At 40.7% G+C, this 15,869-nt stretch overlaps 1 protein-coding gene across 8 annotated transcripts in view; it reads right to left on the bottom strand.

The window, feature by feature from the left end:
- The window catches only part of akap9 (A kinase (PRKA) anchor protein 9), a 179,119-nt gene that overhangs the window by 138,968 nt on the left and 24,282 nt on the right, over positions 1-15,869 (bottom strand). For 7 of the 8 annotated variants that reach the window (XM_078417507.1, XM_078417471.1, XM_078417498.1 and 4 more), the window contains exons 4-6: positions 11,558-11,617; positions 8,374-8,544; positions 3,308-3,463 (exon numbers count right to left, since the gene is read on the bottom strand). In XM_078417507.1, coding sequence (XP_078273633.1) covers positions 3,308-3,463; positions 8,374-8,544; positions 11,558-11,617 — 387 coding nt within the window. The remainder of the gene's footprint in view (positions 1-3,307; positions 3,464-8,373; positions 8,545-11,557; positions 11,618-15,869) is intronic. The other variant, XM_078417490.1, reaches the window with a different exon arrangement.

Here is a 15,869-nt window from a genome sequence, read left to right as displayed (position 1 = left end):
TTTCCTCATCTCAGTTCTAAATGGCCTACCCCTTATTCTTAAACTGTGGCCCCTTGTTCTGGACTCCCCAATGATTGGTAACATTTTTCTCAGCATTCCAACCACCCCATGATCACAAATATTTGGAGCGTGGGGTGAGCCTTAAATACGTAGACGAGGGTTTCCCCACCTCCATGTGCAGTCATGTTGCTTACTTACACAGGCATAAATGCTCCAGATAATTTGTCCACATAATGTCAGAACTATTTGGCGGTCTGCTAATCAGTATTAACATTGATAGGTTTTTAAATCAACTCCCAAGAACTGCACTTGAAAATACCATATTTACAATAATACATTAACCAAAGTGAGAAAAAAAATCAACTTTCCCTAGAAAAACAAAGAACAGACAAAAGTTGCAAAATAAATTTTAATACGATATTAAAGATTATCTGCCTAGAAGGATTATCTTCAGTATCCACTTCAAGGGCAATGCAGCTGGTTTTAATACAGTAATTATAAATTGAGTTGAGCACAAAAGATTTAAGGGGGAAAGAACGCATTACCACAGCAAACCAAACATATGTAACACTGAAGGAATATCAATAATATCAGTAATAAGAAAAATATCACTGTGCTTCAAGATGCAGGGACTTAAATCTTAAATAAAAGTACTGTAAACCTCTTTAGTACAGACCTATTCCAAACAGATTTCGGTTACAGCGGGACTGTTTATTTTTAGTTTAGTTTAAAGATACAATGCTGAAACAGGCCTTTCGGCCCACCGAGTCCACGCCAACAAGCGATCCCCGCATGCTAGCACTACCCTGCACACACCAGGGACAATTTACACATACACCAAGCCAATTAACCTACAAACCTGTACGTCCTTGGAGTGTGGGAGAAAACCGAAGATCTCGGAAAAAACCCATGCGGGTCACGGGGAGAACGTACAATCTCCGTACAGACAGCACCCGTAGTTGGGATTGAACCCGGGTCTCCGGCGCTGTAAGGCAGCAACTCTACCGCTGCGCCACCGTGCCGCCATTGTCTCTTTAAGAACACAGGCTGCCAGTTATACTGCGGAGGCTATTGAAATCGACATGGCACTAAGATTGACATGGCATTGAAATTGACAAGCAATCACTTGGATCGACACTTAACTCTATTAAACAATGTCAGCCTTTAGTACTTTTAGCTTGCAGTAACAAAAATTCATTTTAGATGTTAATAATAGTTGTTAAAGTAAACCCTCGTTTTAATGGACACCTTTATAACGCATTTTGGTTATGGCGAACGGTCCTGTCAACGCCACCCCTGGCTCACACCATCTCCCCAGCCACAGAGCCTGAGTTTCCAACGCCACTCCCGGTTCGCAAGGTGCAGCAGCAAGCCGTTCTTCTCCCAGCGCACAATCCGGTTGTCGCAGCTGTTGTTTCGACTCACGTAGCCCCTAAGGACAGCGCTCCCTTACTCCACCTTGGAAGTGGAGCGAGGAACAGACAAAGCAAAGGAAGAAGTGGCAGCGTGCGAGAGGGGAGGGAGTCCTACGGTGACCGAGTGCATCTTGTCCTTGGCAGCGGCCTGAAGAAAGCGCTGTCCCCAGGGGCTACATCGAGAGCCGCAACATGTGATGAAGGACTCGCTGATGCAAACCAGCGACATCGGCACCTAGTTTTAAGGTGAAACAAGGTGAAACTGTTGGAGTAACTGGGCAGACGGAATCAATGTGAATACGACACCTATCCATGTTCTCCAGAGATGCTGCCTGACCTGCTGAGTTGCTCCAGAGCTTTGCGGCCTTTTGTGTATTAACAATTGTCTGTAGTTCGTAGTTTCAACTACATATAATATTAATCCCTTACTCAGTTATCGTGGATAATCGGCAATAACAGACACCATCCCCCCCCTCCCTATGGTCCATTATAACAAGGGTGTACTGTATAGAAAAATGGATCCTACTTTGCTACAACTGTTGGATGTTCAATGAGACTCTCTTGTTTGATAATGTACTGGAAAGTTGTCCAGAAAATTACTGATTTGTTCGGAACAAGGGAAAGTAATCTGAGAAAAATATATTTTCAATATTAATGGATATCCCAACGCAAAGGGTTAAATTTCCTTTCGGGTTATAAGAGGTCCAGAAAAAGGTGCAATTTGGCCATCAATCATTCATTAATGCCAGAATGATTTGAAAGCACTCCAGCAGTTAGCAGAAATGCTGACTGTATTCTTTGTTAGGTAAATGAGTAAGATTTTAAAAAACATGAACGATTGCAAACTTGTTATCTCTAATTTTTCCCTTTATTACTTTGCAACCTATTCCTACTTACATCAATGCTGCCATCTCCCAGATATTAAAATTAAACTTTTTATTTTGGTGTGAAGATTTAATACTTTGAGATACTCAAAAGGAAGTTTGCCTGTTCAGGACATAGAAACATAGAAACATAGAAAATAGGTGCAGGAGTAGGCCATTCGGCCCTTCGAGCCTGCACCGCCATTCAATATGATCATGGCTGATCATCCAGCTCAGTAGCCTGTACCTGCCTTCTCTCCATACCCCCTGATCCCTTTAGCAAAAAGGGCCACATCTAACTCCCTCTTAAATATAGCCAATGAACTGGCCTCAACTACCTCTGTGGCAGAGAATTCCACAGACTCACCATTCTCTGTGTGAAGAAATGTTTTCTCATCTCGGTCCTAAAAGACTTCCCCCTTATCCTTAAGCTGTGACCCCTGGTTCTGGACTCCCCCAACATCGGGAACAATCTTCCCGCATCTAGCCTCTCCAACCCCTTAAGAATTTTATATGTTTCTATAAGATCCCCCCTCAGTCTTCTAAATTCCAGCAAGTACAAGCCCAGTCTATTCAGTCTTTCCTCATATGCAAGTCCCGCCATCCCAGGGATTAATCTGGACATCTCTCAAAAAATTAAAGTACTATTTTATAGGTAAATATTGCAACTCATTTATATTTCCCATGAACAGCAAATAAGATATGACTAGTTTCATAGATTTTAATAGTGTTGGTCAAGGATGAAAAATGCTGATTGTAATGTTATGACAATTGTGTTTTTTTCTTTAAATGGTCTATTAGTAAAATTTACATACATTAGCTGTCAAAAGTTAGAATTTTCAACAACCTTTAAGAATCTATCATTACAGAATATTGTCCACCTAGATTGCGTTTATTTCCTTCAGCAAAGATTGAATGCCACTACCCAGATTTGTAGCATTGCTTGTACATTATTATGCCTATCTGTGTAGAGCAGAAAAAAAGTACAGATCTTTGTAACTCTACAGGAATAGCAAAAATGGGTTTTACCTGCTGAAACTGAATTTGTAGTTTTTGACTTTGCTCGGTCAAATCCAAAAATTCTTGTAGAATCTCGTCCTTTTCCTTCCTGGCTTGCTGTAGATTATCAGTGAGTTGAGTAATAATACCATCTCTCTGTTTGACTGCAGCTTCAAAATCCTGTAGCTGTGCAAAGAATTTTACAGTGTTACTGGCACTATTTACAAAATTATATATCAGTCTGAAATCTCCATGTCCTCAAATTGACATACTAATTGACATAGGCCATGCTAAAATTAACATTGCTCAGTATCACCACTTTTGAAGTAACTGGATGATATTTCCTTTCAGTGTGTAGAAAGGAACTGCAGATGGTAGTATATACTGAAGATAGACACACAGTGCTGGAGTAACTCAGCATGTCAGGCAGCATCGTTCTCTCCAATGATGCTGCCTGACCCGCTGAGTTACTCCAGCACGTAAGTAAAGCCGTCCCAAGAGCTGTAAATAAATAGACAGAGCATCATAGATAGGAGTTATAGTGAGGTGCTCACACCCGAGGTATGGGCAGAAGGTAGACGGGTGACCACCAGGAAGGGTGGGGTGAAGGGAGTAGGCAGAGTGCATGAATCCGCAATGGCCAATCCCTTCAAAATGAAATATACCCTTCGGATACTTTTTGTGGTGGGGGGGGCGGGAAGAGAGTGGGGGAGGAGATTGTTCAGAGAGCACCAGCAGCAGTCAGGTCTGAGCCTCTCGAGCCAAAGCCTCAGCACTTGCTCTCAAACACCCACTTCATCTTAGGCACAGCCACTCCTAAAACAGGTTTGTGGCACCAAGCATAGCTCTGAGCATACCAGGGAAGGGCAAAGTCAGACACTTCTACAACAATAGGAGTCTCAATAGTGAGGGGGGCAAACAGGAGATTCTGTGGTTGCAAACGCAATTCCAGGATGGTGCATTCCAGGATGGTGCCAAGGTCCAGGATGGTGCCAAGGTCCAGGATGTCTCAGAACATTCTCAAGGGGGAAGCAAGCAGTCAGACGTTATTATGAACATTGGCACAAATGTCATAAGTAGGCATAGGGAAAATATCCTGCAGTGTGAATATAGTGAGTTAGGTCAAATCCTCAAGGATAGTAATCTCTGGATTTACGCCAATAGGAAGATAGGACAGATGAATGCATGGCTGAGGAGTTGGCGCACAGAGCAGGGATTCTGATTTTTGGACCATTGGGATCTCATCTGGAGCAGAGGGGACCTGTACCAATATCCTGGTAGGCAGATTTGCATTGCTACTCGGGAGGGTTTAAATTAGATTGGCTGGATCCAATGCAGTTGAAATGCAGGGTCCAAGGCAGGTTGGAAGCTAGAAATCAATACTGAAGTTAATAACTGCAGGTTCAATAGACAGTACAGGCAGGAATATAGCAGGGAGCAAGGAAAGATGTTTGAATTAAATTACATTTATTTCAATGCAAGAGGCCTGACATGCAAGGCAGATGAACTAAAAGGATGGATAAATATGTGCAATTGGAATGTAAAGCTATTTCAGAACCCTGGATAAGGAGAGACAGGTCTGGTAACTTAATGTTCGAGGGTGCAGATACTACATGTGAGAGGTAGAGGTAAAAAATGGAAGGTGAGTTGCTTCATTGATTAAGGAGCACATTATGCTTTAGACTGAGATGACATTACTGACGGATCAACCAGTAAAATGGGTAGAGCTGAGAAATGAAAAGCTGATGATTACCTTATTGGGATTGCCCTATAGGCCCACAAATAGTTAACAGGGATTAGAGGAAAAACATGCCTGCAGATTGCAGACAGTTGCAAGACTAATAGGGTTGCCATAGTAGGGGATTTTCACCTTCCATATATAGACTGGGACTGCCAGAGTCAATGGCTTAGATGGGGTGAAATTTGCCAAGTGTGTTCAAGAAAGTTTCCTTAGGAAACATGTTGAAAGCCCTACAAGGGAGAGGCCAAAGCTTGGCCCGCTCTTAGGACAAAAGGCAGGGCAGGTGACTGAAGTGTCAATGAATGAGCACATTGGGGCCAGTGAACACAGTTCTATTAGCTTTATGGATAAGGACAGGGTGGCCCTACAGTTTTTAATTGGGTGGTATTAGACAGAAGCTTGCGAAAGGTGAATGGAATGGGCTGTTTGCAGGCAAAGGGATGTCTGGAAAGTGTGATGCTTTTAGAAGTGTGATAGTGAGAGTTCAAGGTATGCATGTTGCTGTTCGAGTGAAGGACAAAGCAGGAGGGAGTAAGGAACCCTGGATGACAAAAGAAGTTGAGGCTCTGGTCATGAAGGAAGCATAGGTCAGATATGGACAGCTGGTTTCAACTGTATTCCTGGCAGAGTATTGGGGATTGTGGAGCATACAAGAGGGGCAAAAGGGGGGCACGAGATAGCTCTGGCAGATAAGAATAAGGAGAATCGAAAGTGACTTTAAGTATATTAGGCATTTAGAGGATTGAGAGAGAAAATAAGTCATCATCTATGTGTGGATTTGCAGGAGACGGACCAGGTCTTCAAAGAATACTTCTCTTTTTTTTACCGCAGAGAGTCTACCCGATGGTAGGAGTGAAATGAGGGTGTAGCCAGGGTAGTGTGGGTCTTTCAAGAGAGAGTTAGATTTAGCTCTTAGGGCTAAAGGAATCAAGGGATATGGGGAAAAAGCAGCAATGGGGTACTGATTTTAGATGATCAGCCATGATCATATTGAATGGCGGTGCTAGCTCGAAGGGCCGAAAGGCCTACTCCTGCACCTATTTTTCTATGTCTTTTCTATGTGTATAAAGATTAGGGAACTTGAAAAAGTTAATGGCCAAGTCTTGATGACAGTCCATATTACATTGGAGGAGGTGTTGGATGTCGTAAAATGTATGAAGTTAGATTAAGAAAATAACTGCAAATGCTGGTACAAATCGAAGGTATTTATTCACAAAATGCTGGAGTAACTCAGCAGGTCAGGCAGCATCTCAGGAGAGAAGGAATGGGTGACATTTCGGGTCGAGACCCTTCTTCAGACTGATGTCAGGGGGGCGGGACAAAGGAAGGATATAGGTGGAGACAGGAAGATAGAGGGAGATCTGGGAAGGGGGAGGGGAAGAGAGGGACAGAGGAACTATCTAAAGTTGGAGAAGTCGATGTTCATACCACTGGGCTGCAAGCTGCACAGGCGAAATATGAGGTGCTGTTCCTCCAATTTCCGGTGGGCCTCACTATGGCACTGGAGGAGACCCATGACAGAAAGGTCAGACTGGGAATGGGAGGGGGAGTTGAAGTGCTCGGCCACCGGGAGATCAGTTTGGCCAACGCGGACCGAGCGCAGGTGTTGAGCGAAGCGATCGCCGAGCCTGCGTTTGGTTTCGCCAATGTAAATAAGTTGACATCTGGAGCAGCGGATGCAATAGATGAGGTTGGAGGAGGTGCAGGTGAACCTCTGTCTCACCTGGAAAGACTGTTTGGGTCCTTGGATGGAGTTGAGGGGGGAGGTAAAGGGACAGGTGTCCCTGGAGGCTTAAGACTAGCTTGCAGCCCAGAGGTATGAACATCGACTTCTCCAACTTTAGATAGTTCCTCTGTCCCTCTCTTCCCCTCCCCCTTCCCAGATCTCCCTCTATCTTCCTGTCTCCACCTATATCCTTCCTTTGTCCCGCCCCCCTGACATCAGTCTGAAGAAGGGTCTCGACCCGAAACGTCACCCATTCCTTCTCTCCTGAGATGCTGCCTGACCTGCTGAGTTACTCCAACATTTTGAAGTTAGATTAATCTATTGGAAGTTTGATCATGTGGAATCCAGGGGGAACTAGCTAACTAGATACAGAGGCACAAGGATCTGCAGATGCTTAAATCTTGAGCAAAACACAGAGTCCTAGAAGTACTCAGCAGGACAAGCAACATCTGGCAAGGGAACAGACAGGCAAAGTTTTAGGTTGGGACCCTTCTTCAGACTTAATACAGAAGAGTTCAATGGTGGGAAATAGAGAGTGGTGGTAGAAGATTGTATTTTTGCACTGGAGGCTTAAGACTAGTGGTGTGCCTCAGGGATCCCTACTGGGCCCATTGCTGTACGTCACCTATATTGATGATTTGAATGAGAATGTGCTGGCATGATTAGTAAGTTTGTAGATGATACTAAAATAGGTGGTATCAGAAACAGTGAAGATGGTTATCACGAATTGCAGCTGGATCTTGATCAGCTGGGCAAGTAGGCCAAAGAATGGCAAATGGAGTTTAATTGATATAAGTATGAGGTACTGCATTTTGGGAAGTCAAACCAGGCAGGACCATCAGTAGGGCCCAGGGGAGTGTTGTGGAGCAGAGGGAGCTCGTAACACAAATTAAGCTAGGAAAACTCTATATAATACTTGAAAAATAAAATACATGTTTGCACATGGGAATAGATTATAAATATTAATTGTGCAGTAGAAACAGATTAGAAAGTTACCCTTTATATAAGGAAAGTAAAAATGATCAAAAACACATGCAGTTCACATAAATCTTTAAACATTTGGAGAAACGTCCACCAATGACATCAGGATTTCTGTGAAAAGACTAAATGACTGGCAGAAAACCTTACTGATGAATACAATTATGTTAGTTTAAATATACAGAATATTATTTTGGAATAAGAACCATATCAAAACAAGCAAAAAAGTGACAGAATGGGACAATCAATTCTATTGCATCCTTCAGTTCAAATGTTTCTTCTCTCACTTTAATGCAGTCTAATTTAGGTAAGCAGCCAAAGCAGAAATGAGATTTCATATTTTGGCTTTGAAAATGCATTGTTTAATTTAGTATGAAGCAAATGTTTTTTTTAATCAATAGACCTCAGCGGGTAAGTTTAAAAGGAGGGGAGGGGGAGGAGGGAGGGAGGAAGGGAGGAGTGGGGGAGAAGGGAGAGAGGAGGGGGGGTTGAGGAGAGAGGGGAGGGGGGAGGACAGGGTGCTGCACCAATGCAGGAGAGGATTGGTCTAGTAGAAAATAAAAATGAAATTTATGTTATCAATTTTTGTTACGAGAGCTTCACTTAAAATATGTATAGGAAATATAAAAGGTGGAAAATATGGAGATTTACCTGCTGAAAACCTTCTGTACCAAACACATTCCTCAATTCTTCAAGCTCTCTGTTCAGCTCTTCAACCTCATGGTGTTTTGCAGCCAAATCATCCTCCATTATCTCCAGTCTCGTCTGAAATGGCTGTGTATCATGCTCAGAGCAGATCTCTGATATGCTAAATTCCTCTTCCTGAAGCAATTAAAAAATAATTTAATATCTATAGAGTATAATTTTGGATTTTGAAAGAGAAGCAGTAGATAGGAAAAAAGCAATTCTTCGGAGGTAGATTTAATATGAAAACATGCAGCTACAAATATCACTATAGCAACTATTGTTAGAAATGTGCACCTCAACAACTTCAATGCATCCTTTTCAACCTGCAGGACTTTGATGTGTAATATTTAAAACAATATTGTTATTTCAATGCCATTTCTTGTGGCTACTAATGAAATTTTACAATATGATGACAACATGAATATCTTAAATTTGGCTGAACTGTCTTTTGGTTGACTTCAATAATGGTATTAACATTAGAACATATAGTTCATTTTTCACAACTATTAGAAATTCTCCTGTGAAACTTTCAATTGTTTTACCTAACAGTACCAGCATTTCTAACAATTGCTCGTTACCATTGCACAAATAATATGAGTGCGTTTTTGATTCACCAGGAAAACATGCTAAGGTCCTAGATTCTTCTTGACATCCAGACTTCTTGCCAAAAAGCAGGCATGTATAGATGTTAGAATTGGATCAAATGGACAACTCTGAGCATCCAGTTCCATGCCACTTTAATTCTTCATCCCAATCTCACCCATTTCTCCTGAATTGTCATAAAATCTAATAAAAAGCAACTAATCTTTCACTTGGGCACAGCTGAATATCAAATTTTACAACTGAGGCATGAACTGACTAGCAAATGGGACTAACTGTAATGGAGTATCTCGGTTGGCATGGATGAGTTGGGCCAAAGGGCCTGTTTCCATTTTGTGATACTGGCTCCGGTTTTCCGTCTCCATTACAACAGCAGGACTTTGATGGGAAGTCCTACAGCTGTGAACTGTGCTCATTCTCCCACTTTAACTGTTTCTATTAATCCATCAACTGGAAGCCTTTCTTTATAGCTCATCCCCACAACAATTATTTTCTCACCTTATCAGCGATATTCTCTTTGTAATATCTTACCATCACCCTCCTTACAATTTAAAACGAATTTATTTTCTCTCTTTCACAGTTCCGATGAAAGGTCTATGACCTGAAATGGTAGTTCTGCTTCTCTTTCCACAGATGCTGTCTGTCTAGCTGAGTGCTTCCAATATTTTCTGTTATTTTAGAATTCCAGTATCTGCAGTTTTTGACACCTTAAGGTATCTCCTTAAAATACTTGTTGTTCAATTGTATGGTGAGCACAAGGGGAAATAACCAGGTTATTCTCCTCATCTACTCCCCATACAATGATACAGCAAGTATTTTAAGATGACACCTTAAGGCCTGCCAGCACCCACAGGACTTCGAGAAAGGAAACAAAAGTTCAACACATTAAAAGTACTGAAATACATAATTTCAATGCAATGAACTAAAGTTTTAACTTATTTTTAATATAATATTTTACTTAGATACAAAGTTGAAAGTTTTCAGTAACAATAGCCAATTGTTAATTTGTGAGTACACGATTTTCCCCTTGAAATGGTTCTGGTTTAAATCACAACTGCAGCCAGTGGACTTGTCATAAACTGTCTTGTGGAATTCTAGCCAATCTCTAATTTGAAAAATCTAGTTCTTTCATTATTTGTAACTGTAATATTTCACTTATATGACACAAAAAATGGCAACTATTATTACATCATTATCAAAAGCAGCAAGTAACAAAAGGGCCAACAAATATTTTCTCAGTGATTAAGTAAAGCAACACATAACATTCAAGATTAGTACATACAATGTGCATTAGTTTTTTGCTAATATTAAAGAAGTTAGTAACATCTGCTAGACAAAAGTGTCATAGTTTTGGGTGAATATGTACAATGAGGATAAGGATTCTTAATCTGGGAAATTCTATCTGGGATAACCTATGTTCTATTTTTAACAATTATTGCCAGATCAGGTAGAACATGGACAAAAGAACACCAATGGCGTCCACAACGTTATTCTGCCTCAACATTGGCTGCCTTAACTGAAAACACAAAAGCAATGTTTTAAGCTGCATTTAAATTATTTTCTATATTAATCAATATATCAATTAATCTTAAGCTTCCCATGGTGCATTTGGACTAATACTAAAAAAACTACTTTGACAAAGTGGTCTTGTAGTCTTGTAGAGCATCTAGAGCCTACACTACGTTTGATCTACACAGCACGTCTTCTTGAGGGGAAGATATGGAACAAAATGAATATTTTGTGTTTAATGATCTGTGTAGTGATCTGTGTACTGAAAGCTTAATGTATTTTATTTGATGTTTTTGTATATATGTATATATCTGTGGAGTGACCACACGGAGTGAGTGACCACCCGGAGATGAGTGACCACCCGGAGATGAGTGACCACCCGGCGTTGAGTGAACTACCGCAGAGGAGTGACCACCATGATGGCAAAAAAAAAGCAATTGTGTTTAATTGTGTTATTGGTTTTGTTTGCAAAAAGCAATGGTGTTTTGGTTTTGTTTGTTAAATATATTTTAGCCCTCGAATGGTAAAGAAAACAATTTTATATAAGACAAGGGGGATGTTGTGATATTGCTGGGACTACTTTGTGTATCCAAGGACTACTTTGTATGCCTGTGTATACAAGTGATTGGTGTGATTAGGCGGTCACTCTGGATCCAGGCGGCCTTGGAATAAACAGCCTGGAGTTAAGCTCCACCATGATAACATCTTAAACATGTGTACTCGTGGCCCTTAAGAGTCACAACAAAGGTACAACAGGTGCCGGACCACGAAGTAGAACAGGGACGGGGGAAAATCTATTTAGAATTTAAAATAAAATGGCTAATTCACGAAACATTTCTGTGAATTATCAGTATGTTTGTTAATTTCAATAATACACATAATTATGATGACCTGCAAAATTTATGCTGAATTATTTGAATCCTGAATGTGATGGTGATATGGGTTTAGATACTGGAAACCATTTCACCCATAGTGGAAGAAGGAAGTGTCAGCAGCTATGGTTAAATATGTCAGTAAGTTATTTTGCTTCATACTGTACCCTTGTTATATCTTCTGCTTTACATAGTGTTTCGTGTTGTACTGTACAACAATCATTTGCCTGTGCAAACCAAACAATTACTTGTAAGCATTTTCTCATTCATTCCCACAAACAGTATAACAAAACCACAGAAAGATGTTGCTTTAATAACAGTAAAACAATTGCTAACCATTCCTTTACACATTTCTGCAAACCCAAAGAGGCAAGTCTCTTAAAGCCCCCTTTGAAAACATTCTCGCAGCTTCTCGTGCTCACAAGTGGCAAGGAATTAAACATCTATACTAAAGATATCAGGGGTGTTAAGCAATTAAAAACATTTAATCAAAATCAGCCAAGTTCTTCAAATGTTATTCAGGGTTTGAATCAGACCGATAAGCAATAAAATTAATCTTTTTTGCATGATCTTAGCGAAAACAAAGTTGCTTTATAATTTCAAATGGTTTGCTGTAACATTTGCTGTTTCGTAAACACGAGTAACATAATTTAAGATTCTCCTTTACTTCGAATTCCTTTGAGAGCTTGACCCTTTCTCTATAATCTCTACCAGTCCAAAAGCTTTTTGGCATCTAAATTTTGGTCATCATTTGCCAATCCTTGATTTATTTTGACCCACCATTGGCGACTGATTATTGGGGAGTGACAAGAGCAATGAACTGCCTAAGTTGTATTTGCTCACTAAATTTCACAAACAAATAAACTTAATTCATAGTTCGACATCTGCTACTGATTTGTCATTGAAGTTAGAAAATACTTCCACGATACCTTCGCTACATTGCTCACCAAAAACTTGGGTCTGACACTTTTATCAGCCCTTCCTCCATTTTGCCAATTTACCTGTACTGTAATTCATGTACATATAAAAGATAGGCACAAAATGTTGGAGTAACTCAGCGGGTCAGGCAGCATCTCTGGAGAAAATGGAAAGGTGACGTTTCTGGTGGGCACCATTCGTCAGACCTATCACCTATTCATTTTCTCCAGAGATACTGCCTGACCCGCTGAGTTACTCCAGCATTTTGTGTCTAGACTTGGCATAAACTAGCATCTGCAGTTCCTTTTTATTACATTTTATGTCCGTGCATTATTTTATGTCAATCCATATTCTATCCATTCTTCGTTATAATTATTTACTTTCTGTATACAGGTTGAACACCAATATTCCAGCATCCATAGTTCCAGAGCCTTTCTGGATACTCTGTTTTTCTGGACCAACAGAGGTCATGTGATAATAAAATGACAACACACGCCAGGCATCCTGGGTTTCCAAAGCACTATGGATTGCCAGAAATGTAAATAAAACAAATATAAAATGTAAACTGAATGTGAATGGAGTGACTTGCCAACCCATCCCCAGCTGAGCTTGCGACCCCACTCCATCATTCACCGGCTGTGAAGTCTAGGCACCACATCTAAGTACATATTTGACAAAACACAAAGTGCTGGAGTAACTCAGCGAGTTAGGCAACTTCTGTGTAGGCAATGGATAGGTGACGTTGCGGATCGGTAACAGGATATCAACCAGAAACTTTGGAATTTCAAAGTTGGTGAATTATGGAATGTTAGAATCCAGCATCCAGTTCCTTGTGTCTATATATTTCACAACATACCCAAATGGGATTCTTTTCACCTATGCCTCTGCAGAGTATTCGCACATTCTTAAAAAGAATGTAAAACCATTTTACAATCAACAGATTAAATTTACTGAAAAAATAATAATCAACAGTAACAAAGCATCCAATGTGCCAGGACAGCAGCCTTCTCTTGAATGTCACAAAAACTAAGGAGCTGATTGAAGACTTTAGAAGGGCTCAACATCTGAGGACGTACACGTCACTGGAGATAAATGGGATTATTGTGGATAGGGTGAGCAGCTTTAAATACCTGGGAGTCCTCATTACAGAGGATCTGACAAGGACAACGCACATTGCCGCACTGGTGAGTAAGGCAAGGCAACGCCTTTACCACCTCAGTCAGTTGAGAAAATTCAGAGTCTCTCTGAGGATCCTTCAGTGCTTCTATTCTGGGGCTGTAGAAAGCATCTTGTCCGGAAACATCACAATCTGGTTTGGGAATAGCTCTGCCCAGGACAGGAAGGCTCTGTGGAGAGTAGTGCGTTCGGCTGAATGCACTATGGGACCTACACTCGCCCCCCCCTGCAGGACCTATACATCAGGAGGTGCAGATCCAGAGCCAGCAACATTATGGGGGACCCCTACCACCCCAGCAACGGACTGTTCCAGCTGCTACGGTCAGGCAAACGCCTCCGCTGTCAACCCGTGAAAACAGGGAGGATGAGACGGAGTTTCTTCCCACAGGCCTTCAGGACTGTTAACTCATATCACCAGGGACTAATTTAATTTACTGTATTAATTTTTTTTTTGTGTTAAATTTTTTTTTTCTACTCTGTTTTGTAGTTTTAGCACAATCCGCAGGCGTTGCCACTTTCATTTCACTGCACATCTTGTATATGTATGTGACAAATAAAGTTGACTTGACTTGACAGTTAGATTAACTACAGTGCCCTCTGTAATGTTTGGGACAAAGACCAATCATTTATTTATTTGCCTCTGTACTCCACAATTTGAGATTTGTAATAGAAAAAAATTACATGTGGTTAAAGTGCACATTGTCAGATTTTAATAAAGGCCATTTTTACACATTTTGGTTTCACCATGTAGAAATTACAGCTGTGTTTATGCATAGTCCCCCCATTTCAGGGCACCATATTGTTTGGGACACAGCAATGTCATGTAAATGAAAGTAGTCATGTTTAGTATTTTGTTGTATATCCTTTACATGCAATGACTGCTTGAAGTCTGCGATTCACGGACATCACCAGTTGCTGGGTGTCTTATCTGATGACGTTCTGCCAAGCCTGTTTTGCAGCCATCTTTAGCTTATGCTTGTTTTGGGGGCTCGCCCCCTTCAGTTTTCTCTTCAGTATATAAAATTGGGTTCAGATCGGGTAATTGACGGCCATTCAAGAATTGACCATTTTTTAGCTTTGAAGAACTCCATTGTTGCTTTAGCAGTATGTATGGGATCATTGTCTTGCTGTAGAATGAACTGCCGGCCAATGTGTTTTGAGGCATTTGTTTGAACTTGAGCAGATAGGATGTGTCTATACACTTCAGAATTCCATTATGCTACTACCATCAGCAGTTGTATCATCAATGAAGATAAGTGAACCAGTACCTTCAGCAGCCATACATGCCCAGGCCATATCACCCCCACCACCGTGTTTCACAGATGAGGTGGTATGCTTTGGATCTTGGGCAGTTTCTTCTCTCCTCCATACTTTGCTCTTGCCATCACTCTGATATAAGTTAATCCTCGTCTCGTTTTTCCACAAGATCTTTTTCCAGAACTGTGGTTGCTCTTTTAAGTACTTCTTGGCAAACTGTAACCTGGCCGTCCTATTTTTGCAGCTAACCAGTGGTTTGCATCTTGCAGTGTCACCTCTGTATTTCTGTTCATGAAGTCTTCTGCGGACAGTGGTCATTGACAAATTTACACCTGACTCCTGAAGAGTGTTTCTGATCTGTTGGGCAGGTGTTTGCGGATTTTTCTTTATTATAGAGAGAATTCTTCTGTCATCAGAAATGGAGGTCTTCCTGGGCCTGCCAGTCCCTTTGCGATTAGTACGCTCTCTTTCTTCTTAATGATGTCTCTAACAGTTTTATTCTTGTTTCTCAGTCTCATAATGGCTTTGTTGACTTTCATTGGCACAACTTTGGTCCTCATGTTGATAAACAGCAATAAAAGTTTCCAAAGGTGATGGAAAGTCTGGAGGAAAGACTAGGTGCTGAGAGCTGCATTAAGGAGGCAATTAAACACACCTGAGCAATTACCAACACCTGTGAGGCCATGTGTCCCAAACATTATGGTGCCCTGAAATGGGGGGGGACTATGTAATTTCCACACAGTGAAACCAAAATGTATAAAAATGGCTTTTATTAAAATCTGGCAATGTGCACTTTAACCACACGTGTTTTTTTCTATTACAAATCTCAAATTGTGGAGTACAGAGGCAAATAAATAAATGATGGATTTTTGTCCCAAACTTTATGGAGGGCACTGTGCTTTCAAATGTGCAAGTTAGATTGACTATTTCTTCCATATCAATTTGATATCATTCCAATTGTACTCCAATTTCATATATCACATCCAATATATATTCCAATTTGATATCATCTTGTTAATTTCGCTAACTTGCATAATCTTTCTGGAGAAAATCATGGACATTTATCCACAAGTAGTAACTAGCATCATGTAATTAATGCTTTCTGTGCCTGCTTTTTTTAAATTGGTA

The sequence above is a fragment of the Rhinoraja longicauda genome, chromosome 2 (genome assembly GCF_053455715.1).
Source record: "Rhinoraja longicauda isolate Sanriku21f chromosome 2, sRhiLon1.1, whole genome shotgun sequence".
In the NCBI taxonomy this organism is placed as follows: Eukaryota; Metazoa; Chordata; class Chondrichthyes; order Rajiformes; family Arhynchobatidae; genus Rhinoraja; species Rhinoraja longicauda.
This window is presented reverse-complemented; position numbering and strand designations above follow the sequence as displayed.